Source organism: Dromaius novaehollandiae, chromosome 25 (assembly GCF_036370855.1).
Source record: "Dromaius novaehollandiae isolate bDroNov1 chromosome 25, bDroNov1.hap1, whole genome shotgun sequence".
Lineage (NCBI taxonomy): Eukaryota > Metazoa > Chordata > Aves > Casuariiformes > Dromaiidae > Dromaius > Dromaius novaehollandiae.
The window spans coordinates 791,422-816,050 of record NC_088122.1 but is presented as its reverse complement, the minus strand read 5'-3'; the positions used below and the strand labels follow the sequence as shown (position 1 = coordinate 816,050).

At 73.1% G+C, this 24,629-nt stretch overlaps 2 protein-coding genes across 4 annotated transcripts; both read left to right on the top strand.

Moving 5' to 3' along the window:
* The first annotated feature begins 377 nt into the window (after positions 1-377).
* On the top strand, positions 378-5,715 carry CNN2 (calponin 2). The gene is made up of 7 exons (XM_064497431.1): positions 378-571; positions 2,448-2,569; positions 3,147-3,213; positions 3,303-3,440; positions 3,668-3,784; positions 4,099-4,245; positions 4,323-5,715. Exons 1-7 carry the CDS (start codon positions 509-511, stop codon positions 4,584-4,586), a joined length of 918 nt encoding a protein of 305 aa, XP_064353501.1. The 5' UTR covers positions 378-508; the 3' UTR covers positions 4,587-5,715.
* A 1,801-nt stretch (positions 5,716-7,516) lies between these two features.
* ABCA7 (ATP binding cassette subfamily A member 7) lies at positions 7,517-24,055 on the top strand. 3 transcript variants are annotated; one of them, XM_064497397.1, is made up of 50 exons: positions 7,517-7,626; positions 10,515-10,612; positions 10,750-10,843; positions 11,080-11,221; positions 11,306-11,433; positions 11,512-11,633; positions 11,715-11,909; positions 12,034-12,123; positions 12,278-12,515; positions 12,639-12,778; positions 12,850-12,966; positions 13,072-13,251; positions 13,322-13,530; positions 13,611-13,787; positions 13,874-14,096; positions 14,210-14,431; positions 14,544-14,748; positions 14,823-14,939; positions 15,081-15,252; positions 15,337-15,468; positions 15,552-15,691; positions 15,783-15,920; positions 16,025-16,236; positions 16,336-16,408; positions 16,660-16,862; positions 17,047-17,095; positions 17,403-17,483; positions 18,100-18,254; positions 18,347-18,471; positions 18,545-18,643; positions 18,832-19,027; positions 19,141-19,235; positions 19,511-19,543; positions 19,798-19,903; positions 20,001-20,075; positions 20,402-20,571; positions 20,640-20,817; positions 20,913-21,028; positions 21,260-21,359; positions 21,443-21,566; positions 21,655-21,784; positions 21,867-21,987; positions 22,157-22,219; positions 22,306-22,412; positions 22,507-22,648; positions 22,772-22,906; positions 22,988-23,091; positions 23,183-23,275; positions 23,367-23,604; positions 23,700-24,055. In XM_064497397.1, exons 2-50 carry the CDS (start codon positions 10,547-10,549, stop codon positions 23,838-23,840), a joined length of 6,711 nt encoding a protein of 2,236 aa, XP_064353467.1. In that variant the 5' UTR covers positions 7,517-7,626; positions 10,515-10,546; the 3' UTR covers positions 23,841-24,055. The 3 variants fall into 3 exon arrangements, with proteins under 3 accessions (XP_064353467.1, XP_064353466.1, XP_064353468.1); XM_064497396.1 differs by having other exon boundaries at positions 21,215-21,359; XM_064497398.1 differs by lacking the exons at positions 23,183-23,275; positions 23,367-23,604 and having other exon boundaries at positions 21,215-21,359.
* Positions 24,056-24,629: the final 574 nt, after the last annotated feature.

Genomic DNA, 24,629 nt, shown 5'->3' with positions numbered 1-24,629 from the left:
GCGCGTGTGCGCGCATCGGTGCCTGTGCACAGTGCGTGCGCGTGCACGTGGGTGTGTGCACGGTGTGTGCGCGTGCACGTGGGTGTGTGCACGCCGGGTGCGCCTGTGCCCGGGCGCACACCTGGGTCTGCGGGTGCGTGTGCACAGGGGGGCCGTGGGCGTGCACGCACACCTGTACCTGCCCGCGCGGGTGCCGCCTGCACGGGCCCGGGTGTGCTCGCTCCGCCTGTGCCGCCCCCCCCCCCCGGTGTCCCGGTCCCGGGGCGCGGCCCCCCACTCCCCGCCCGGTCCCCGCCGCGATCCGGCCGCTCCTGCCCTTATTTGGGCATTTCGGCCTCGCCCAATCAGCGCGCGGGGGCGTGGTCATCCCCGCCTCGCCCCGCCCCGCCCCGCGCCCCCAGCCCGCCCCGGCCCCGCTGCGGTGCCGCCGCTCCGCTCCCGTCCCGTCCCGTCCCGTCCCGTCCCGTCCCGTCCCGTCCCGTCCCGTCCCGTCCGGTGCCGCCGCGCCATGAGCAGCTCCCAGTTCAACAAGGGCCCGTCCTACGGCCTCTCCGCCGAGGTCAAGAACCGGGTGAGCCGCCGGGGGGGCACCGGGGGTCCGGGGGGGGGAGAGTCGGGGGCTCCCGGTGCCCCCGGAGGCCCTGGAGGGTCCCGGTGAGCCCGGCGCGCCCGGGGGTCCCGGCGCGGGGTGCCCGGGCAGCCCCGGCGGGGCGGGGGCGTGCGGGGTCCCGGGCGGCGCTTCCCGGCGCCTGGGGGGCTTCGGCGGCCGGGCTCGGGGTGGGGGGGACCCGCCGTCCCGCTCCGGCGCTGCCTCGCGGCGCTTCCGACCCGTTCAGCGAGACGGCGGCCGGTCCCGCCGGGAGCCAGGGGAAGCAGCGGCGCCTTCCCGGGCCGCGGAGCCGCGCTGCGGGGACCCCCGCCGCGGCCGGGGCTGCGCGGGGACGGACGGGCCGGGCCTCCCCCGGCGGGGTCCCCGCGCCCGGGTCCCGGAGGAGCCTCCCGGGGGCTCCGCTCGCCCCTCGCCTCTTGCGAAAGGCGCGGGAAGCTTTGCGCCACCGCGTTTCCCGTGCGGCCGCGGCGGGGGCTGCGGGGCCGTCGGGGCTGCCTCCACCGCGGCCTCCCGCTCGGCGCGGGGGGATCCCCGGGGCTGCGGGAGCGGGAAACTGAGGCACGGGCAAAGCTGCAGCGGGGGCCGCAGCCCGAGCTGCCCGGGCCCCCCGCGGTCCCCGCCTGTGCGTGGGTGACCGGACAAGCGCGACAGGCCCGGCGTCGCCCGCGGGTCCCGCCGGTGCGAGAGCTGAGCATCCCCCGCGCCAAGGGCGCAGCCGGCACCGGGGCGGCACGGCAGCTCCGTGCCGGGGCAGAGGGCCGGGAGCGGGGTTCGGGCTCTGCCCCTTCCTGCCCCCCGCGGCCGGGTTTGCCCCCCGCGGGGCCGGCGGCGTCCGCTCCCCGTTCCCCGGGGAAGGGCTGAGCGATGCTCCCGGCCCGGGCAGCTGGTCTCCATTTGGGAGGCGCTCGCATTCCTGGCATAGCCGCGGTGACCGAGGAATCCGCCGGGCCCGCGGGAGGGGGTGGCGTCGGCATCGCGCTCCGAGGGGGCCGCGGTCCCTGCCGGCTGCCCCGAGCCCTGGCCAGGAGCACGGCGAGGGCTCTCTCCCGTCCCGACCTGGCCGGTTTGACGCCCCGTCGGTGCAGGCGCTGAGCTCCGTCCCGCCTGGGTGGCCGGGCGCGAAGCCTGGTCCTGCCGGGACGTTCCCTGGCCTGTGCTCGCAGGGTCGGCGCCTCGGCCGGGAGCCCCGTCCTCCCTCGTGCTCGCAGCCAGCAGCGGCTCGTGGGAGCTGCCCAAGGCTCCGCGGTCGGCTCCGGCTGCGGGCGAGCCGGTCCCTCCGCTGGCCGGGCTCCCGGCGGGGACGGGGGCTGAGCTCCCCCTTCACGCAGGGAGAAACCCGGGGCCTGGCGCGGGGAGCCTGCTTCCTCCCTGGGCCCGTGCAGGCGGTTCCTCCTCTTCCTCTCTGAAAGTTTCAGAAGTTCCTGGGCCGCCGCGTGCGCAGTGCCGCGCTCCGGGGCTCGTGTCGGGGTCTGACGCTGCGTCGCGCCCGTCCCCTCCCCGGGCCGGGGTCACGCAACGTCTTTAAGCCCGGCTGCGCTGGCGGTGCCGGTGCCAGGCTCTGCCCAGGCCTCGTGGCCGCTGCCCCGCTCCCCCCCGCCTCCTCCCCGCCCGCCGCTCCCGGGGCTGGGGCTGCTCCCGCTGCTGCCGAGCCTGGGCTTCCTCCGCGCCGGGGAGCTGCAGCCGATCCAATATCCCTGTGGCCGCCCGAACGGCCTCCCGCGTGCCGCAGGGATGCCGGATCCGGCCGCCTCCGGGGCCGTGGGGGCCGGGGCTGCCCCCCGCATGCCAGGGCCGTGGCGAGGACCTGCCTGACCTGCCCCCTCGCCCTTCCTCGCAGCTGGCGCAGAAGTACGACCCGCAGAAGGAGGCCGAGCTGAGGACGTGGATCGAGAGCGTCACCGGGCGGCAGATCGGGCCCGACTTCCAGCGGGGGCTCAAGGACGGCGTGATCCTCTGCGAGTGAGTGCTGCGGGCGCTGCCGAGCTCGGCCCTCGCCCCGGCGTGGCGGGGGCCGGGAAGCGGGAGGTGGAGCCCGGGGGCGACTGCGGGAAAATCCGCTCCTTCTCCGGGGAAAATCCGCTGCTTCTCTGCTCAGCAGCAGCTGCTGCAGCGGCTCCTGACCTGGCTCCCGGGCGAGCGAGGGGCCGAGCGGCTGGAACCAGCCGCTTCCCGGGAGCGAGGGGGCCCCGCGCTGCCACCCCGGGCTGCTCCCGGCCCGGAGCCGGCGGTGGGAATCGCCCTGCTTCCCTCGCGGAGGGAAACCTGGGCTCTGCCCCGCAGGGGCTGGAGCTGCCGTGCCGCCGCGGTGGGGTGGGAGCGGGAGGTGCTGCAGGGCTTCCCGCGCGACGCTCCTTCGGAGCAGCCTGCAAATCTGCCGCTAAGGGAAGCCTGGAGCGAGCGGGTCGCCCGGCCGAGACCCCGGAGCTCCTTTGGGGCGGCCGCGTTGGAGCTGCCTGGGTCACGCCGCGGCCGATGCGAGACCCCCGGGCTGCCCTGCCCCGCTGCAGCCCCCGCTCGCTGCTCTCCCCCTCCCCAGGCTCATGAACAAGCTGCAGCCCAACTCGGTGAGGAAGATCAACCGCTCGGCTCAGAACTGGCACCAGGTAGGTGCGGGCAGTGCCCGGGCTGGGGCTGGCGGCGGCAGAGCCCTCCCCTCCGCCGCCCCCTGACCCTCTCCCCTCCCCGCCGCCAGCTCGAGAACCTCTCCAACTTCATCAAGGCCATGGTCACCTACGGCATGAACCCCGTCGACCTCTTCGAAGCCAACGACCTCTTCGAGAGCGGGAACATGACGCAGGTGCAGGTGTCGCTGCTGGCGCTGGCGGGCATGGTGAGTGCCGGGGCGCGCGGCGCGGGAGGTGCCCTAACCGGCCGCTTCGGCGGACGGCGCGGTCGCCTCGGACGTAGCCGGAGGGCCCAGGGTCGCATCCTGCCGCTGGTGCTGCCGCTTGCGCTGTTGGCTTGGGGGTGGCGTGCGCAACGCCCCGTGGTGCTGCTGCCCGGGACGATGCCCAGCGGCGTGGGCGCCCTGTCCTCCATCTCCTCCCTCTCCGGCAGGCCAAGACCAAGGGGCTGCAGAGCGGCGTGGACATCGGCGTCAAGTACTCGGAGAAGCAGCAGAGGAACTTCGACGAGGCCAAGATGAAGGCCGGGCAGTGTGTGATCGGGCTGCAGGTGGGCTGCCCGGCGTGTGCTCCGTGAGCGGCTGGGGACGTCGCGGCTCGGGCCGAGGGAGCGCCCCACTTTGTTACCCCCCAGCATCCACGCTGGTGGCTCCGTGCACGGCTGGGGGATCGGAGGCTTGAGATGCCCTGAATGTCCTCGGGAACCGGGAGCATCTCGGCTCCGTGTCCAAGCCCTGGCACACAAGAGCCCTGGGAAGCTGGGCCTGGGAGGGGAGGGCCGGGGAAGGAGGGCTGGTGCCGGGCCGTGGGGTGGGCTGGCCTCGGCAGCGGGAGCTCGGTTCCCACCGGCCCCCTTTGCTGCAGATGGGCACCAACAAATGCGCCAGCCAGTCCGGCATGACGGCCTACGGCACCCGGAGGCACCTCTACGATCCCAAGAACCAGATCCTGCCGCCCATGGACCACTCCACCATCAGCCTCCAGATGGGCACCAACAAGTGTGCCAGCCAGGTGAGCCGGGGGCCGGGGCCGGGCGGCGGGGCGGAGGGAGGGCCACCTCCGAGCCCTGCTCCCTCCTTTCCCTCCAGGTGGGCATGACGGCTCCCGGCACCAGGAGACACATCTACGACGCCAAGATGGGCCTGGAGAAGTGCGACAACTCCTCCATGTCCCTGCAGATGGGCTCCAACCAGGGGGCCAACCAGAGCGGCCAGGTCTTCGGCTTGGGCCGCCAGATTTATGACCCCAAGTACTGCCCCCAGGGCAACCAGAGCGACGTGGCCAACGCCACCTGCGACCAGAGCATGGACCCACCTGGGTACCACTACTACCACGAGGAGGAGAGCTACTGAGCGGGACGCCGTCGTCCCCAGCCCCGTCCCGTGCCATCTCGTATGCAGACCCCGCTGCCAGCAACATTCCAGTATCTCTCCTTTCATCCTTCCCTCTTTTTATAACTCTTTTTTAATGAATCTATTTTTCTGAGCAAAGAAATGAAGACCCTGTTTCTAGAGAAGAGAGTGGCCGTTTCGTGCAGCCCTTGGGAACTGTGACTGTCCCACGTCCAGCCCGGGAGCCTGCGGCTGGAAGGAGGCGGATGCTCGAGTGCCGCGGAGTGGACAGTGTCTTTTCTTACGCAGTCAAGAAGACGTGTTTCGACCCAGCGTCCACTGAACGGCCCCCGCAGCTCTTCTCGTGTGACAGTGCCCGGATGTCCTTGGCAAGGAGGGGGTGGCAGCCGGCCCTGTGGCCTCGGGCAAAGTAAAATGTGCCGCCACTGCCACGCGCGGGCAGGGTTTGTCCGAGGCTGCGCTCTCGGGGTCGTTCCCGCACGGGGCGAGGGGTCACGGCGGCCGGGTGCGTCCCGGAGAGCACGGCCAGGGGATGGCAGAGGCAGCGGGTGAGCTCGGCCGCCCGGCTCTGCTGTGCCTCTGCATCCCTCCCTGCTCCTCGCAGGGACCAGCCGTGCTTTTCCTGTGTGTGTGAGTGTGTGCGTGAGTGTGTGCATGTGTGTGTGTGGTTTCTTTAATGCCAACAGTGAAGCTCTCGGCAGGCTGCTCTCGTGTAATTCTCTAGAAAAAAAGCAAAGCTGGAAACGTGAGTTTTTCTCGAGAACTCTTAGGGACCAAGTTTCTGATGCTTCAGTCTCTGCTGCAAACAGTCCCGGCTGCGTGCCTCCTCCCGCCCCCGCGCCCCAGGGTTTGGGGTCTGCAGAGCTGCCGCCGCGGTGGCGGGGGCTGGGAACCCGCACGCGGACGGTGACCGCGGCGCTGCTGACGAGCAGTAACTCGTTAAGCCGCGGTCATTCGATCGCCTGGCAGACTGGTCCGCGGCCCCGCGCTGCGGAGGAGTCTGGGGGTGCGCGAGCCTCCTCGGCGGCCTGGGGGGCTGGGGGTGCGGGGTGCCTTTGCACAGCCTCTTGCTGTGGCAGTAGGGTTCTTAAAATCATGTGTTTTTAATACAGATGCTCTTATGGTGAAAGCTCTTTGTTGTTTAAATTAATTTAAACAGGAAATGTTTTCTAGCGTACGCTGCTCACGTCGTGCCGGTGTTCCAGGCCCCGGCCCCCCCGAACGCCTCGCGGAGGGGCTCGTCGAGGCGGGGGCTGCGAGGCCCAGCAACGCTCGGCAGCTCCCTCCCACCGGGGCCGCGCTGCTGCCTGCCCTGCCGGGCACGGGGGGCTGTCGCCCTCCCCCCGGGAGCCGGGACCTGCCTTCTGACCAAACTGTGAAGCTGTGTGATATTTTTTTAATGTAGGCAATAAAAAGCTTCCAGAACAGACAAGTTGGGCCGGGAACTCTGTGCCGCCCGGCTCTAGGGCAGAGGCTTTAAAGTGCGGGGGGGCCGGGGGGGCGATGCCGCTTGGCCTCGCTCTTGGCTGGGCCCTTCCCGGCCCTCGGCGTCACTCGTCACGCGTCACCGCCTGCTTTCCCGAGTGCAGCTAAGAGGCACCTGCGTGACACAGAGCCGCGTCGGTGCCTGCCCTGCCCCGTCTCCCACGCCGGGCTGGGAGCTGCCGGGACTCCCCACCCTGCTTTTACGGGAACCGGCCTCAGGGTGGTTCCTTGCCCCCGCGAGGAGCCCCAAGTGCCGCAGGGGAGCTGTGGCCCTTGGTCCTGCCACCCCGGTTGCTCCTGCTCCGGCTGCGCGCTCCCTTTCCAGGGAGGGAGGGTGGCCGAGGTGCCCCGCACCCAGCTGTGCCCCGCACCCAGCTGTGCCCCACCTTTCGAGGTGAGACGGGGGGGTGGAGGTTCGGGGGGCCGAGCTCCTCCGTGGCGCGAGGCCGAGGCCTGAGTGGGCTGGCTGGCGTTGCTGATGGAAACGCTGGCTCCACCGCCGTCCTCTCTCTCAAGCCACAGCCTTTTAGCCTGTCATTATTGGTTTTAAAAAAAACAAAAGAGCTCAACTTGCTTTATTCTTCTGTCCTTAATAGCTCGCTACTTTAGCATCCTCCTGCATTATTAAGTGAAGTGATTCACCAGGCTCTAAGCACCGTCCTGGCCCAGCTCTGCCTGCCGGCAGCAGCATGACTCAGATATTCTCTGCATTTTGTAGCCTCCCCAGAGCTGTGGCTGCCTCTCCAAGGGAAAGGTGTGCTTGCTTAATTGGGTGTAATTGGAGATCATAAAAAGCGTGTAATACCTCGTGTAATGGATCATACATAACACCACGGGAATTTGGCTGTGAGCAGGCTGGGAACAACAGGAACAACAGGTTGCAACACAACCCGGGCCGGGAGGGCCCTCACCCCAGCACGTCTCCGTGACTCGAGGGAGGAAGCGCAAAGCGGTGGCGCGGGGCCGGGGCCAGGGCCGGAGGGAGCAAGCGGAGCTCCTGGCACCCCGCTACGCCCTGCAGGGCCGTGCCGACCGGCCCGGGGCTGCCACAGCCCCCGGAGCTCGGGAAGCCTCAGCGGGGGCAGCAGGGCTGGTCCTGCAGCCCGGCAAGGGGAGGAGCGGGGCTTCAACCCTGCTGCGGCGAGGCTGCGGCAGGCACCGAGCCCGGCACCGGCACCGGCACCCAGCCCCGCGTGGGACCCGGCGCAGCCCGGCTGCAGCCCTGGGAGGCTGCGGGAGGCCTGCGGCGCCGGGAGGAGGGGGGTGCCGGGAGGGCCCTTCCTCCCCAGGAGGGGCACGGCCCTGCCACCCCCCAGGGCACCCGGCGCCAGGCCCTGCACCCACCGGCCCCGGCCCCGGCCCGCGCGGGCCCCTTTAAGAGTCACTTCCGATACGTCACGCCCGCGGTTACTTTGTAGCCAGAGCCGAGCGGAAGGGGCGTGGCCTCAGAGGAAGGGGGCGTGGTTGGGGGAGGGGGCGTGGCCTGCGCGGCGAGCTTCGGCGGAGCCGGCGGCAGGGTCACCTTAAAGGGGCCGCGCGGGGATGGAGTAGGCAGGTAAAGGGGGGGACGCCGCGGGAGGGGGGCGCCCGGGCGGGGTCCCCATCTGGGAGGGGGTCCCCAGGCTGCAGCGGGTCCTCAGCGGGGGTGTCCGGGTAAAGGGTGACCAGCTGGGGGGGGTCTCCGGCTGGGAGGGGCCCTCGGACGGGGTCCCATCCGGACGGGGTCCCCGGGCTGGAGCGGGGTCCCCAGGCTGCAGGGGGTCCCGGTGCCGCTGCCAGGCTGCTCCGCGCTGCGGGGACGGGGCACCCAGCACGCTGCCCTCGCCCGGGCTGGAGCATCCTGCGCTGGGCGGTGAGGGCTGGGGGGCTCTGGTGCGCGGGGCGCCCCGAGCGGGAGGAGGGCAGGGGCCCCCCAGGCGCCCCCGAGGCGGGAGGGCCCGGGGGGGCTGTTTTCGGCGCAGGCCGGGGGTGCGGGGACCGTTACCCACCTCGGGCCGAGCCGCCCGGTGGGAGCGGAGGGGCCGGACGCGCTCTGATGGGCGCAGCTTCGCGGAGGGACGGCGGGGAGCGAGGGCAGCTCCGCCGGCAGAGCCGTGCGCGCAGCCAGCCCCGGCCGCCGCTCGCTTTCTGCACAAATCCCGGCTTAGCGCAGCCCTTCCTCCGCCCCCGGGTCCCGGGCTCCCCGCGGAGACGCGTGTGCGAAGGGCGATGTCCTTCCCCGGGGGTGCTGGTCTGTGCCCGGGTCTCGGGGGGGGTCCTGCGTTGCAGCCCCCTCCCCGGCGGCGTGCTCCCCCCCGTTGCTCCGTGCTCTGCCCCGCGCAGAGCCCCCGGCCTGCGCTCGCTGCAGCCGGGCCGGGGCCGGGCGCTGAATAAAGCCGCGCTGCTCCTGACAACCCGAGTCCAACTTCTGGCTGCCGAGCGACCCTTCAGCCGAGAAGCCGCGGTGCCTTTCGCAGCTGCGGCGGCTCCCACGGCGCAGGGGCCGGGGTGGCGGGTGCTGCGGGCCGGGAGGGGAGGCCAGGCTGCTTCCTGCTTGCCGCTGGGGATGGAGAGGCAGCGCCCAGGCGGACGCAGGAGTCCCGCTGCTCATTAATTATGGATTTGCATTTCCAGCCCTTGCAGCTATAGGGAAAGGCCAGGTCAGAAAGCAGGAACGCGCTGGAAAGCAGCCAGCAACAGTTACTGACAGGCACAACACGCCGGAGCTCCGGGGTCTCGGACGCAGCTCCGATAGCGCAGGGGAAGAGCTGGGCCTTCCCGCGCCCCTGTCGAGGCCGGCCGGCAGCCCGGGGCCGCTGCCCGCTGCCCCTCGGTTTCTCCCCAGCGCTCGGCTCACCGGCTGCGGGGCGCGCGCTCCTCGGGGCCGCCCCTTGTCCCCTTTGCCGAGCGGGTTTTGCTCCCCGAGGCCGGGGGACGCTGGCGGTGGCGGTGACCCGGCGTATTTGCCGGCTGCGGTGGGCGTGAGGGGTCCCTCGCACAACGTCTCCCTCGGGAGGCTGCTCGGCTTCTGCCTTTAGCAACACCAAGTGTTTCGTCTGTTTTTCCTTCTGCAAAAAGAAGGGGGAAGGACCTGCTGCCTCCCCAAGCTGGGTCGATGCAGAGCCGGCCAGAGGGTCCTTCCTGGCCGCGGGAGGCACCGGCACGTCCTGCGCCCGGCGGGGCTGGGTGCTGCCTGGCTCCTGGCCGCCTCCCCCGGCAGCGTCACCCACGTCCTGGCAGCGGGTGCCCGGGCTGAGCCACCACACACGCGGTGCCCGGGCTGCCCTCGCCACGCTCCCTCCCCGCGGCAGGGTGCTGGGGGGCTGCCAAAGCCCCCTCAATCCCCTGGGCCCCCCGCGGAGAAATCCTCCCGCAGAGCCCTGCTTTAGTGCCGCTTATGTCGGTCCCGGCAGGCTGATTAGCGGGATTTCCTTGCGAGGACCCTAATCCCGCCCGGCTCCGGTACCTGCTTATCCGCTCCCGGGCCCGGGGCTAGCGGATTAGCGCTGGCAGCAGGGGCCGTGGGGCGCTGCCCGCCGCTGGCTCCGGCCGGTGCCCGGCCTCGCGGGGCAGAGCCCGGCTGCACGGCACGCACCTGCGCCGGCACCCGGCACCCGGCTGGGGCGGCCGGGACGCGGGGCTGGACCTGGCCGCGGGGTCTCCTGCTCCCGGAGGGGAGAGAAGAGAAAGGTGAGTTTGGGCACTGAGGAGGGAGGTGCTTGGTCTGGTTTTTGCCGGAAAAGACCCGGTCCTGAGCCCCGGAGCCGGGAGAGGCCGGTCCCGCAGCACCTGGCAACGGGGTGGGGGCCCGGCAGCACCCTGGGCGCCGTCTCCCGCTGGTCCTGGCTCTGCTTCCAGCCGCCCCGTGGGCAGGATCTGCCAGAAGCTGAAAAAAGCAGTTGTGTTAGTGTCGCTTCCCAGACCCGGAGGATCCCACCGCTTTGCAAAGCAGGAGCAGTGTCTGCCCTCATCCCCAGATGGGGAAACTGAGGCAGGGGCAGGCCCCAGGGCTGCCCAGCTCTCCGGGAGCCGTGGCCAGTCCCTAGGGATCATATCCCAGTCCTTCAGCTGGGGCCGGATTTGCCCGGGGGACGTGGGCGGCTGCTGCGTGGTTGGTGTCATACGTGAATCTGGTTCATCGTTCCTGAAGCGACGGTGACCTGAAAGGGACTTTTCAGAGCTTGTGCCCTGTTTTGCTGCTTTTGGTTTACAAAAGCGTAAGATTGGAAGGCTTTGGTGCGGAAAGGAGCTTTGCGGGCAGGAACGCGGCGCCAGCTCCTCCCCGCCGGCGCAGCGGGGCCCTGGGGAGCTCAGCCGGGCGCTCGTGCCCCCTCCCGCGTGCAAGCCCCGAGGCGGGGGGAGCGAAAGCCCAACGGCGGATCGGCAGGGCTCAGCCTCCGGGACGGGGCCGCCAGGCTCTGCGGGGCGAGGGCTCGCGCTGACCCTGCGCTCTCTTCCCCGCAGCCGGGGCCGAGCGCCGGCCCCGCGCCCCCGCCATGGCCGTGGGCACCCAGCTGCGGCTGCTGCTCTGGAAGAACTTCACCTACCGGCGGAGGCAGAGGGTGAGGCGGGCGCCCGCGCCGGGGGGCTCCTGGGGAGCCGCCGGGTCCCACGCGCCGGGGACCGGGCAGAGCCCTGGGCGCCGATGGAGGGGGGGCTCTCCCGTCCCCTCCACCCCGACCGCGGTCTCCCCCTCCAGGTCCAGCTGGCCATCGAGCTCCTGTGGCCCCTCTTCCTCTTCTTCATCCTGATCTCCGTGCGGCAGTCCCACCCGCCGTTCAAGCAGCATGAGTGTGAGTGCCCCGGGCCAGCGCGAGCCCCGGGCACCCACGGGTGCCGGGCTGCACGGGGCTCCCGGGCGCTGCCCCTCGCGCTGGAGCCCTGCGGGAACCGGCAGAGCCTGGGTGGCCCGGGGGTGACGCACGGGGAGGCGGACGCGGCTGGGGCGCTCGGGGCTCTCCTCGCTCCGGGGCGCGGGGCCCGGGGGTCCCTCCTGCCCCTCCGGCACCGTCTGCCCCTCTCTCGGCAGGCCACTTCCCCAACAAGGCCCTGCCGTCGGCTGGGACGCTGCCCTGGATCCAGGGCATCATCTGCAACATGCACAACCCCTGCTTCCGCCACGCCACGGCGGGCGAGGCCCCCGGCGCCGTGGGGAACTTCAACGGCTCCATGTGAGTGGGGCCGCGGGGGGCTGTGGGGGCCGCGGGGGCTGTGGGGGCCGCGGGGCCGCGTCTCACGGCCGCCTCCGCCCGCAGCCTCTCCCGCCTGCTGACGGACGCCCGGCGGGTGCTGCTCGGCGCCCGGGGGGAGCAGCTCCCGCGCAGCCTGGGCCGGCTCCTGCGCGCCCTGCGCCGGCTGCGGGGCAGCGCGGCTCTGCGGACGGGTGAGTGCGGGGCCGGGGGGGCAGGTGCCCGGGGCGAGCGCGGCCCCCCGTGCGCTGACCCCGCCGCCGCCCCGCCAGCCCTGCCCGTGAGGGGCTACCTGAGGGCGCAGGAGAGCTTCTCCCAGTTCCTGCGCGCCAACACGTCGCTGCCGCCGGCGCTGGTGGAGGAGCTGCTGGGGGCTCGGCTCACCCCTCGCGTCGTGAGTAGGGAGCGCGCCGGGCGGCTCGCGGGTGAGGGTGCCGTGGGGCTCCCCGCCTCACCGCCCCCCCGCCGGCCCCAGCTCTCCCTGGCGGGCGCCCGCGTCCCGCTGAAGGCCGTGGTCTGCGACGCCTCGGAGCTGGGGGGCTTCCTGGCGGCGGGCGACGCCGCGGCCTCGCAGCGCCTGCAGCAAGGGCTCTGCGCCCTGCCCGGCCCCACGCTGCGCGCCGTGGAGCGCGCCTTCCTCTCCCAGCTGGATTTCCCCCGGCTCGTCGCGGTGAGTGGGCGCTGGGGGGGGCGCGGGGGGACGTGGCTCTGCCACCGCCCTGGAAAGCCCCGGCTCGGAGACCCGCCGGGTCCCCGCGGAGGGGCCGTGACCCCTGTCCCGCCGCCCCTCGCAGGAGCGGCTCAGCTCGGAGGCGGACGACGTCGCCGACGCCGTAGGGGCCCTGGCCGCCGTCCTGCGCGGTGCCGAGGCCCTGCTGCAGGAGGTAGCTGCCCCCCGCCCCGCCGCGCCGCCCTGGGGGTGCGGGTCCCCCCCGGGTGCTCCCCGCAGCGCAGCGCTGCCCGGGGTGTCCCCAGCGTCCCCGGCCCGGCGGCGGGGCGCCCGCAGCCCCGCTCTGCTCCCCGTCCCGCTCCCCCCAGGGCTCCTCCACGACCAGCTTCGCGGAGCTGCGGCAGGAGATCGGGGCGCTGGCGGCCCCCAACGGCAGCACCTCCCTGCCGGGCGCCTTCGGGGCCCTGTCCCGCATCGCCTGCGGGCACCCCGAGGGCGGCGGGCTCCGCGTCCCCTCCCTCAACTGGTACGAGGACAACGACATCAAGGCGTTCCTGGACCGCAACAGCTCCGAGCGGAGAGACGCGGCCCCCAGCGACGCCAGCAGTGAGTGGGGCCGGGGCCGGGGCCGGGGCAGGGGCCGGGGCTCGCCAGGGCACCCCGGCGGGGGGGGGGGGGGGGGGGGCCGCGGGAGCAGCCTCCAAGGGCTCCGTTCTGCCCCTGTGCCAGGTCCCTTCTGCAGAGAGCTGATCCGGAGCCTGGAGTCCAACCCGCTTTCGCAGATCTTCTGGCGGGGCATCAAGCCCCTCTTCGTGGGCAAGATCCTGTACACGCCGCCGGGCCCCGGCACCGACAGCGTCATGGCCGAGGTGAGCGGGGCGCCGCGGGGGGCACCGGGGGGTCGGCGCCCCCGGCCCTGCCTCACCCGCCGCCCGTGCAGGTGAACCGGACCTTCCGGGAGCTGGCCGTGCTGCGGGACGTGGGGGGCGCGTGGCGGGAGCTGGCGCCCCAGATCTACACCTTCCTCAACAGCAGCCTGGAGATGCAGCTCCTCCAGGTGCGTCGCGGCCCTGGGGCCGGCTGGGCTGGGCACGGGGACGGGAGCAGGGACGGGGCGATGGGGCAGATGCTCTAACCCTCTTTCCCCCCCGTTTTTTTGCAGGAGCTGCTGCAGGTCCCGGGGACGGCGCAGCTCCTGGACGGGCTCCTCAACGGCACCTCCTGGAACCTGTCGGCCCTGGCCGGGTTCCTGGCCGCGCCGGCCCCGGGCCCCGGGCTCACCTGGCGCCAGGTGTACGCCGAAGCGGACCGGGTCCTGGGCACGCTGGCCCAGTTCATGGAGGTGCGTGTCCCCCCCGGCCCCCCGGCAGCCGGGTCCCGAGCGCCCGCTCACCCTGCCCTCCCGCCTGCAGTGCGTCTGCCTGGACAAGATCGAGGCGGTGGCCACCGAGGAGCAGCTGGTGGCCAGGGCCTTGGAGCTGCTGGAGCAGCGGCAGTTCTGGGCCGCCGTGGTCTTCGAGCCGCCCGCGAACGCCACGGCCCAGGCGCTGCCCCCCCACGTCCGCTACAAGATCCGCATGGACATCGACGACGTCACGAGGACCAACAAGATCAAGGACAGGTCGGGGTCGCCTGTCCCCGCATCCCAGACCCGGGTTGGGGGGCGTCCCCCCCCCTGCCAGCGCTCTGCTCTGCCCCCAGGTTTTGGGACCCGGGCCCGGCGGCCGACCCCTTCAGCGACCTGCGCTACGTGTGGGGCGGCTTCGTCTACGTGCAGGACCTGGTGGAGCAGGCGGTGGTGCGGGTGCAGACCGGGGCCGCCCCGCGCACCGGCGTGTACCTCCAGCAGATGCCCTACCCCTGCTACGTGGACGACGTGTGAGCGGGCGGCGCGGGGCCCCGGCCCGCCGTGTCCCTGCCGGGGGGTCAGGCGGGGGGGTAAGGGCCGCCGCTGTCTCCCGCAGGTTCCTGCGGGTCCTGAACCGCTCGCTGCCCCTCTTCATGACGCTGGCCTGGATTTACTCCGTGGCCATGATCATCAAGGGGGTGGTGCACGAGAAGGAGGCGCGTCTCAAGGAGACCATGAAGACCATGGGGCTGAGCAGCGGCATCCTCTGGCTCAGCTGGTTCCTCAGCAGCTTCATCCCCTTCCTCCTCAGCTCGGCCCTTCTCGTCCTCATCCTCAAGGCACGTTGCAGAGCTGGGCATGGGGGACAGAGCCGGGGCGATGTGGGGAGTGTGGGGGGCTGGCAGCCAGCGCGGGGGGGGCTCTGCGGGCTCCAACCTCCCTCGTTCCGCAGCTGGGGAACATCCTGCCCTACAGCGATCCCGCCGTGATCTTCCTCTTCCTCGGCACCTTCTCGGTGGCCACCATCTGCCAGTGCTTCCTCATCAGCACCTTCTTCCCCCGCGCCAACCTGGCCTCGGCTTGCGGCGGCATCATCTACTTCTCCTTCTACCTGCCCTACGTGCTGTGCGTGGCCTGGCGCGACCACGTCACCTTCCCGCTCCGCGTCCTCGTGGTGAGCGGCCCCACGGTGCCCCGCGCGTGCCAGGCGCAGGGTTTGGGGCGCAGGACCCCCCCCGCCCCGGGGCCGGGCTTTCCACCCACGCCGCCGTGCTTGCCGCCGCCAGAGCCTGCTGTCGCCGGTGGCCTTCGGCTTCGGCTGCGAGTACTTCTCGCTCTACGAGGAGCAGGGCGTGGGCATCCAGTGGCACAACCTGGGCGCCAGCCCCGTGCCCGGGGACCCCTACAACTTCGCCACGGCCATGGCGCTGCTGCTGCTGGACGCCGGCCTCTACGGCCTGGCCACCTGGTACGTGGAGGGCGTCTTCCCAGGTGAGCGCGGCCCCCGTGGCCCCCGCGGCCCCGGCCCCGCTCGGCCGGCGCTCCCAACCCCGTCCACGCCGCAGGTCAGTACGGGATCCCCAAGCCCTGGAATTTCCCCTTCCTGAGGAGCTACTGGTGCGGCGAGGAGTCCTCGGCCGGGCACCCCCCGTTCCCCACCAGCCCCCCGGCTGCGCCCCAAGGTGAGCTCCCGCCCCGTGCCGCCCCGGAGCCTCGCGGCCGGAGCGCCGGAGCTGGGCGCGGGTGCTCCCGCGGGGACGCCGGGGCTTTGCGCCGCTGCAAGGGGACCAGCCCCACGACCGGGACCCTCCGGTGGCTTCCAGCGCTGATGGAGGAGCCGCCGGCCCAGCTGCAGCCCGGAGTCTCCATCCGCAACCTGGTGAAGATTTACCGCAACAGCAGCCGAGTGGCCGTCAACGGGCTGAGCCTGGACTTCTACGAGGGGCAGATCACCTCCTTCCTGGGCCACAACGGCGCCGGCAAGACCACCACCATGTGAGGCCGCGGGCTGGGGGTGCCGGGGGGGCGCGGCCGCGGGGGAGTCCCGCTTCCCCTGCGCTCCCCTTTCCCCCGCTGCAGGTCCATCCTCAGCGGCCTCCTGCCCCCCACCTCCGGCACCGCCTACGTCCTGGGCTGGGACGTCCGCTCCGACATCGACAGCGTCCGGAAAACCATGGGCGTGTGCCCCCAGCACAACGTGCTCTTCGACATGTAGGCGGGGGCCGGGGAGGGGGGCGGGGGCCGGGCCCCGGCGTCCGGGCGGGCAGCGGGGGCTCAGCCGCTGCCCGCCGCAGCCTGACGGTGGAGGAGCACATCTGGTTCTACGGGCGGCTCAAGGGGCTCTCGGAGCAGCAGGTGAAGGCGGAGACGGAGCAGCTGATCCGGGACACGGGGCTGCCCCACAAGCGCCGGGAGCAGACCAAGAGCCTCTCGGGTGCGTGGGGGGCAGGAGGGGCCCCGTGGGGCCGAGCGGCGGCTCCCGCGGCCCCGACGCCCCGACGCCCTCCCTCCCTCCGGCCCCGCAGGCGGGATGCAGCGGAAGCTCTCCGTGGCCATCGCCTTCGTGGGCGGCTCCAAGGTGGTCATCCTGGACGAGCCCACGGCCGGCGTCGACCCCTACTCCCGCCGCGGCATCTGGGAGCTGCTGCTCAAGTACCGCAAAGGTGGGGGCTGGGGCCGGGGACCCCTCTGTGCACGCACCCCCAGCCCCAGGGGGTCCGGGCGCTGGGCGACGAGGCAGCCCGAGCCCCCCCGCGCTCTGCCCCAGGCCGCACCATCATCCTGTCCACCCACTACATGGACGAGGCGGACCTGCTGGGCGACCGCATCGCCATCATCGCGCGGGGCCGGCTCTGCTGCTGCGGGTCCCCCCTCTTCCTCAAGGCCAGGCTGGGCACCGGCTACTACCTCACCCTGGTGAAGGGGCAGCGGCCCGGGCCGGGCGGCAGCGCCGGCAGCGCCCCCGGCCCCCCCAGAAAGGTGCGTCCCCCGGCGCCGAGCGCCAGCCGAGGGGCGGCCGGGCCCCCGGGCCTCCGGCCCTGCCGCCGCATCCCACGCTCCGGCCGCCCTCTCGCGCAGGACGGCAGCGACTCGGAGCGCAGCAGCGACACGGGGCTGGGCAGCGAGCGGGACAGCGAGGCCAGCGCTGTGGGTAGGGAGCCCGTCCCTCCCTCCCGCCCTCATCCCGGGCGACCTTCCCGGGTGCCCCCCTGGGGGGGGACACGGTGCTTCTCACCCCCCCACCCTGCCCCGCTGCGGGTTGGGGCCGTGCTCGCGGAGCAGCTCCGTCCTCCCCTGCCGCCTGGAGCCCCCCGGGACCCCCCAGGCCGGGCGCAGGGCACAGCACTCCTGTGCCGGACCCCGGCGCTGGCCCCAGGTTCCCAGCCCTCCCTGTCCCTCCAGATGTGCCCCAGCTGTCGGCTCTGATCCAGAACCTGGTCCCGGGCTCCCGGCTGGTGGAAGACATCGGGCACGAGCTGCTCTTCGTCCTGCCCTACAGCGGCGCCAAGGACGGGGCATTTGGGGACCTCTTCCGGGAGCTGGACGCCCGCCAGGGCGACCTGGGCATCTCCAGCTACGGCATCTCCGACACCACCCTGGAAGAGGTACCCGGGGACGGCTGCCGGGGCTGCAGGAGCCGGCGGCCAGGGCTTTGCCAAGGCTCCCGGGGGGCCCCGGCCACCAAACACCTGCCCTGCGCTGGCCCGGGGCAGCCCGTGACCCCGGGGCTCTGCCTTGCCAGGGCGGAGGACGCTCGTGGCCGTGTTTAATGCCCCATCTCTCTCCCAGATCTTTCTGAAGGTGGCTGAGGACACGGGGATGGACGTTGATGTGGCAGGTAAAACGTGTCACCCCAGCTAGAGCTGAGCTTCGGGACAGCGGGGTGCAGGACGGGGACCAGGAGGGACACTTGGCAGCGTGGGGAGATGCCGGAGCAGGGACTGCGGTGTCTGGGAGTGGGTGTCCCCGTGCCCCACGGTGTCTGCGAGTGGGTGTCCCTGTGCCCCGCGTGGGAGCACGCAGCGCCCGGTGCAGCCCCTGCCCTCCCCGGGGCTGGGGTCCCTGCCGGGAGCACCCTCGGGTGCAGGGACGTGTCCCAGGCTGTGGCCCTCGTCCCACCCTGACGCTCTGCCCTGTTTCATCAGGCATCAGGAGAGCCTCCCGGCCAGGGAGCCAAGCCATCCCCAGCGGGGACAGGGACACGGAAGCAGCTGATGGGGAGCTGGGTAAGAGGGGGCCGTGGGGCCGGGGGGGGGGCTGAGCTCCCCGACCAGCCCACCCCTGCCACCGGGTCCCTCCGGCTGTGCCAGGCTGTGCATGGTGCCAGGCCTGGCGAGTGGCCCGGGAAATTCCAGCGGCATCGGCATCGCGGCTGCCGCCAGCCTTGGGGCATCGCCGGGGGCTTTGGGAAGGGAGGGGAGCAGGGGTGCCGGGCCGCCGGCGGGTCTGGGGTGCCTGGCCCTGAGCGGGGGCTGGGATGGGCCGTGAAATCCTGGGGAACGCGTCCCTAGGGCTGGAGAGAGCTGGTGTGGGGGCAGCGGTGGGAATTTGGGGAGGGGTCTGCGATAGTCTGGGGAGTCTGCTCTGCCCTGGGACCCCCCCGTCACCCAACCGCTGCCGTGCGGGCGCGACTGGTGCGGCCGTAACACTTCTTTCCTCTCTCCTTTACTCTGAGTCCGAGGAGCCAGGAGAGGTAGGACCCGGGGTGGGCTGGGGAGTCCCAAAGGGGACGCGGGGACGTCGCCGCGAGCCAACCGCCCGCACGAGCCCCTGCCCTCGCTGCCCGGCTCGGCCCGGGCTGGCGCCCGCAGCCGGGGCAAGGAGCCGCCTCTGCCCCCGCAGCCGAGGAGCCGCAGGAGACGGAGCCGCTGCGCGGCGCGGCCGGCCGGGGGTCCCGCCGGGTGACGGGCTGGGCGCTCACCCGCCAGCAGCTCCGCGCGCTCTTCACCAAGCGCCTGCTGCACGCCCGGCGCAGCACCCGCGGCTTCTTCGCGCAGGTACCGCCGAGGGGCCGGGCCGCGGCGCGGGGGGCACGCGGGCTGGGGGGGGGGCAGAGCAGGCCTTGCCCCCGCCGCCTCCCGCCCCGCAGATCGTCCTGCCGGCCGTCTTCGTCTGCATCGCGCTGCTCTTCAGCCTCATCGTGCCGCCCTTCGGGAGGTACCCGCCGCTGCGCCTGGAGCCCTGGATGTACGGGCAGCAGTTCACCTTCTTCAGGTGGGGCCCCCCCGCGCCCCCCCGGCCCCCGCCGCCCCCCGCCGCCGGCTCACCGCCCGCGCTGTGCTTCCAGCGACGACGCCCCGGGGGACCCCGACACGGCTCGGCTCCTGGGCGCGCTGCTGGCCGAGCCGGGCTTCGGCACCAAGTGCATGAAGGACGCCGGGGAGGCGTGAGTGCCGGGGCGGCGCGGGGGCCGTCGGGGTCCGGTCCGGGGACGGAGAAGGGCAGCGTTTCCCGGGGGGCCCTGCCCAACTGTCCCCTTTGCGGGGGGATAGCGGGAGGGGGCCGCCCCCGAGGCCCCTGGGCCGCGCCGGGCTCCTCACGGGGGTCTCTCCCCGCACGGTGCCCGGGGAGCAGGACGGGGCCCTGCCCTCCAGCCTCCCACCCCGGCGGCTTCTCCGCCCCCCCGGCGCCCCCGGCCCTGCTGGCAGCCCTGCGCCGCGGGAACTGGACCCCGGCCGAGCCGTCGCCCGCCTGCCGCTGCAGCACCCCGGGGGCTCGCAGGATGCTGCCCGACTGCCCGGACGCGGCCGGGGGGCTCCCGCCGCCCCAGGTGAGCCCTGCCGCCCCCGTGCGCGGGGGGGAGGGGGGGGGGCTTGGGCACGGGGCAGGCGGCGGCCCCGGGGGCTGCGCGTCCACCCAGCCCCTCTGTCCGTCCCCCCCCAGGTGCGACGGGGCACGGGCGACGTCCTACAGAACCTGACGGGCAGGAACATCTCCGACTACCTGGTGAAAACCTACCCCCAGGTCATCCGCCACGGGTGAGCGCGGACCCCGGCGCCCCGTCCCACGGCCGCGGGGACGCAGCGAGGGCCCCCGGGTGTGCGGCAGGGAGGTGGGCAGGGCTCCGGCACGGACACCCGCCGTGGCAGGGGCAGGAGGGATGCTGGGGACCAAACCCGGCCGGGGCTGCCCTGCCGTGGGGTGTCGCAGCCGGCAGTGCCGCGGGGACCCGCCGTCGGGCTGGTGCCAGGCAGCCACGTGTTGGTCTAACGTCCCCTCGCTGGTGTTTCCTCCCGCGCCCTGTTTCTTTCAGGCTGAGAAACAAGAAGTGGGTGAATGAGCACAGGTGCGTCCAGGGAGAGGTCGGGGTCTTGTTCTGCGCAGATGGGGCAGGCAGGATGCCTGGGTCCCGTGTGGGGTCGGGCCACGGGTGCACGCTCAGGTGGGGCCCGGGGAGTCTCTGGGCAGAGGCATCGCGTGGGTGGCCTTGGCTCTTCGGTGTGCACCCTCACCGTGGCGTCTGGGCTGGGTTGGGGCAGCGGGTGCCAGCGGGGAACGGTGGCGCGGTTGGAAATGTCCGGCTCTCCCCCGCACACCCAGGTACGGCGGCTTTTCGCTGGGCGCCCGCAGCTCCCAGGTGCTGCCGTCGGTGGAGGAGGTGGACGGGGCGGTCCTGGAGCTCCGGGCGCTGTTCAACGTCACCCCGGTACGGCTGGGGGTCCGCGCCCCGCCGGGGGCCGGGCCGGGCGGCGGGAGGGCTCTTGGGGCGAGCCCCCTCCTCACCGCCTCGCGCCTGCCCCCAGGGCAGCCCCACGGACCGGCTGCTGGGCAACCTCAGCCGCTTCATCGAGGGCTTGGACGCTCGCAGGAACATCAAGGTGAGCCCGGCCCCGGGGCCGAGCAGCCCCGCAGGGGTCGGGTCCGGGGGGCCCCGTTGCTGGGAGGCAGCGAGCACCCGGACGCCTGGGTCCCCTTCCCGTGGTTACAACGAGCAGGACGGGATGGAGCCCGGCTTGAGACGGGGTTGGGTCTAGCAGCTCGGAGCGGGGCTGTGAGCCGGGATGCCTGGGCCCCGTTCCTGGCCCTGGGGGGAGCAGTGTGCTGTGGGCTGGGGCGGAGGGGAGCCAGCTGCAGCGGGTCCCCGTGCCCGAGCCCCGGGGTTGAGCCCGGCTCAGGGCGCTGCGGGACCTCCCCCGGGCCGCAGGTCTGGTTCAACAACAAGGGCTGGCACGCCGCGGTGGCCTTCCTCAACGTGGCCAGCAACGGGCTGCTGCGGGCCAGGCTGCCGGCGGGGGCCGACCCGACGCGCTACGGCATCACCGCCACCAACCACCCCCTCAACCTCACCAAGGAGCAGCTCTCGGAGGCCGCCTTGTGAGTGCGGGGGTCCCGGGGTCCCGCGGGGCCCCCGGCGCTGGCTGACCCGCTCCTCTCCGCGGCAGGATGGCCACCTCCGTGGACGTGCTGGTCTCCATCTGCGTGATCTTCGCCATGTCCTTCATCCCGGCGAGCTTCGTGGTCTTCCTCATCGAGGAGCGGGTCAGCAAGGCCAAGCACCTGCAGTTCGTCAGCGGCATGAAGCCCGTGACCTACTGGCTGGGCAACTTTGCTTGGGACATGGTGCGGGACGGGGCTGGGGCTGTGCCGGGGCGGGCAGGCGGCTCCGGGGGCCAGACCCCGTTCATGGCCCCCTCCTTGCTGCTTCGTGCCCACAGTGCAACTACCTGGTGCCCGCGCTGCTGGTCATCCTCATCTTCCTCTGCTTCCAGCAGAAGTCCTACGTGTCCTCGGCCAACCTGCCCTCCCTGGTCCTGCTGCTGCTGCTCTATGGGTGAAGGGCTGGGGCAGTCACCTGCGGGGCCGAGCCCTGCGAAGGGCTGGGGGACGCAGGCGGCTGGGGGTCTGGGCGGGAGCAGCGCTCAGGTCCGGGGGCTCTGTGGGGACAGTTCCCGGGTGGCCCCGCCGTGTCCCCGCACGTGGGGTGCGTTTTGGTCACCGTTTTCCTGTGTCCCTCCAGCTGGTCCATCACGCCCCTGATGTACCCGGCCTCCTTCCTCTTCAGCATCCCCAGCACCGCCTACGTCGCCCTGACCTGCATCAACCTCTTCATCGGCATCAACGGCAGCGTGGCCACCTTCGTGCTGGAGCTCTTCGTGGACCAGGTGAGCCCCGGCTGCCCCCAGCGCCCGTCCCGCCACCGCTGCCGGCTCTCCCCCGACCCTGCCTTCGCCTGCTGCCCCGGCAGAACCTCAACGACATCAACCGCGTCCTGAAGAAAGTCTTCCTCGTCTTCCCGCACTTCTGCCTGGGCCGAGGCCTCATCGACATGGTGAAGAACCAGGCGATGGCCGATGCCTTCGAGAGGTTCGGTGAGTCCCGGGGGCTGCTGGCCCCGCGCTGCTCCCCACTGTCCCCCCGCTCCTAAAGCCCCTTTTCCCTCCTCTTCGCCCCTCGCAGGGGACAAGCGGTTCGTGTCCCCCCTGTGCTGGGATCTGGCCGGGAAGAACATGTTCGCCATGGCCGTTCAGGGCGTCGTCTTCTTCCTCTTCACCCTCCTGGTGCAGTACCGCTTCTTCCTGCGGCTCAGGTGAGGAGGGGGCCGCGGGGGCCGACTGCCGGCCGCGATGGGCCGCCGTCGCCGGAAAGCTCCCAGCCGCTGTTGCCCGCAGGCCGTGGGCTCTGCAGCTGCCCTCGCTGGGCGAGGAGGACGAGGACGTGGCCCGGGAGCGCGCCAGGGTGGGCGGCACGCCGCGCCCCACCGACGTCCTGGTGCTCCGGGACCTGACCAAGGTGAGCGGCGGGGCCGGCCCTTCCCCGTCCCCGTCCTCCGCCCGTGCCGTGCCGGCTGCGGCAGCGTCCCCGGGTGCAGCCGCTCTCCCGGGACGCAGCCGGGGGTCCCCGGAGCCGGGGGTCCCCGAGCCAGGCGGGGCCGTGCCGTCACCCGCCCTTCCCGCTCCAGGTGTACCGGCGGAGGAAGGCGCCGGCGGTGGACCGGCTCTGCGTGGCCATCCCGCCCCGGGAGGTGAGGGACGGCTGCCGGGCCGCGCTGGGGCACCCCGGGCGCAGGCGCCGGTGGGTTTTGCCGCTAACGCCCTCCGTCCCGCGCAGTGCTTCGGGCTCCTGGGGGTGAACGGTGCCGGGAAGACGTCCACCTTCAAGATGCTGACGGGGGACACGGAGGTGACGCTGGGGGAGGCCTGGCTGAAAGGGCACAGGTGAGCGGGACGGGGGCTCGCGGAGGGGCTGGGGACGGCCGCCGCTGTGCCGTCACCCGCCCTCGCCGGCGCTCACGGCCGCCCGCGCCCGCAGCATCCTCACCGACCTGCAGTCCGTGCGCCAGAACATGGGCTACTGCCCCCAGTTCGACGCTGTCACCGACCTGCTCACGGGCCGCGAGCACCTGGAGTTTTACAGCCGCCTGCGCGGGGTCCCGGAGGAGGAGACGCCCGGGGTGAGGCGCGCGGCCGGGCGCCCGGGACCCCACGCTCGGCCCCCCCCGGCGCTCAGCCCCTGGCGTTCAGCCCCTGGCACTCAGCCCCCCCGGCACTCAGCCCCCCCGGCGCTCCGCTCGCAGGTGGCTCAGTGGGGCATCGCCAAGCTGGGGCTGGGGCCGCACGCGGACCGGCCCGCCGGCAAGTACAGCGGGGGCAACAAGCGCAAGCTCTCCACGGCCATCGCCCTCATCGGCTGCCCGCCCGTCGTCTTCCTGGTCAGTGCGGGGCCGGGGGGCCGGCGGCTCCGGGGGGTCCTGGCCCCGCTCCCGCCCGGCGTCACCCCGCTGCCCTTGCAGGATGAGCCCACGACGGGGATGGACCCGCGCGCCCGGCGGTTCCTCTGGGATTGCATCCTCAGCATCATCAAGGAGGGCAGGTCCGTGGTGCTCACGTCGCACAGGTGAGGTGCCCGAACGCCTGGGCCCCGCGGCGCGAGGGACCCCCGCCCGGCCGCCCCCGCGCACGAGGGCTCACGCCTGCCCTCCCGGCAGCATGGAGGAGTGCGAGGCGCTGTGCACCCGCATGGCCATCATGGTGAACGGCCGCTTTCGCTGCCTGGGGAGCGTCCAGCACCTCAAGAACCGGTAACCGGGACCGGGGGGGGGGCCAGCCCTGCCGGGGCGGCAGCGGGGCTGGAGGAGCCTCTGCAGCGCTGCCCCGCTCGCCCCGCGGCAGGTTCGGGGACGGCTACACAGTGGTGGTGCGGGCGGGCGGCCCGGGGCCGGCGCTGGTGCAGAGCCTCATGCAGCGCTCCTTCCCCGGCATCGCGCTGGCCGAGCGCCACGGCGGGCTGCTGCAGTACCGGCTGCCCTCCCGCGCCGGCTCCCTGGCCAGCGTCTTCGGCGTCCTGGCGGCCCAGCGCGGCCCCTGCCACATCCAGGACTACTCCGTGTCCCAGACCACCCTCGACCAGGTGCGCGGGGCCGCGGGCGGTGGGCAGGGATGGCGGGCAGGGACGGTGACCCCAGGTGCTGCCCCTCACCGCCGTCCCCGTCCCCGTCCCCGCAGGTGTTCGTGCACTTCGCCAGGGAGCAGAGCGACGACGACCCCGGCGGGGACCCAGCCCCGGCGCAGGACCCGGCGCCCGGCCCCGCGCGGAGGCTGACGCGGTTCCTGGAGGACGAGAGCTGCCGGGAGAGCGCGGTCTGAGGCCCCGCACCGCACCGGGGCCGGGGCTGCTGGCAAGCCCTGGAGCCGCGGGGGCCCGGCCGCGTCCTGACCGCTGCCCTGGGCGCGGGGCAGCAGCCCCGCGGGGAGGCCGGCTCGGCGCAGCGGGGGCCGGGGCTGGCCCTGGGACCCCCCCGCTCTCTGCCAGGGAAGGGGCTGGGGTAAATTAGTCAGTTAAATAAAGACACGCAGCACGGTGCCGGGATCAGGCTGGTTTTCCCGCACGGCTCTGCAGCGCTGTGGGGCCCAGCGCTTGCTCCGAGGGCTCAGGGACGAAGCCGGGACCCCGCTGGGGTTGTCCCCGCCGGGCCGCGGTGCTGCGGCGCGGGGGCTGCGGGTGGTGGGAGGCAGCGGGGCGGCCCGGGGGCCGGTGCCTTGCCGTGGAGCCGCTGGCACAGCGCCCTGCCCTGCGGCGGGGGGCTGCCGGCGCTGGGGATGCTCCGGGCCCCACAGCTCTCTTCTCTGCTCCCCGGGAGCCGTGCGGCTGCCAGGAGAGGCCGAAGGTCAACCAGGATCTTCCTCGCCGCGGGGCGCTCCCCGGGCAGGGGCTGGGCGGGGAGCGGGGCCGGGCAGCGGCAGGGGGTCCTGCCCCCCAGCACTCTGCTCCCGCCCTCCGCGCGGGGCTCCGGCCTCTTCCACTCCCTCCGTGGGTGCCCCCGGCGCGGGGCCGGGGCGAGTCCCTCTGTGCCCGTGGCTGGGCACCCCGTCTTGCCGGCCGGCTCCGTCGGGGAACCAGCCCCGAGCAGGAGGCCCCAGGGGACCACCGAGGGC

What these genes read in the sequence shown, in the direction of transcription:
- CNN2 (XM_064497431.1), top strand. Translation starts at nt 509, where the DNA reads ATGAGCAGCTCCCAGTTCAACAAGGGCCCGTCCTACGGCCTCTCCGCC. An exon ending in CGGCTCAGAACTGGCACCAG is followed by an intron (nt 3,214 to 3,302) that starts GTAGGTGCGGGC and finishes CCCCGCCGCCAG; the next exon opens with CTCGAGAACCTCTCCAACTT. An exon ending in TGCTGGCGCTGGCGGGCATG is followed by an intron (nt 3,441 to 3,667) that starts GTGAGTGCCGGG and finishes CCTCTCCGGCAG; the next exon opens with GCCAAGACCAAGGGGCTGCA.
- ABCA7 (XM_064497396.1), top strand. Translation starts at nt 10,547, where the DNA reads ATGGCCGTGGGCACCCAGCTGCGGCTGCTGCTCTGGAAGAACTTCACC. An exon ending in GCTGCTCAAGTACCGCAAAG is followed by an intron (nt 15,921 to 16,024) that starts GTGGGGGCTGGG and finishes GCTCTGCCCCAG; the next exon opens with GCCGCACCATCATCCTGTCC. An exon ending in CCCGCGGCTTCTTCGCGCAG is followed by an intron (nt 18,255 to 18,346) that starts GTACCGCCGAGG and finishes CCCGCCCCGCAG; the next exon opens with ATCGTCCTGCCGGCCGTCTT.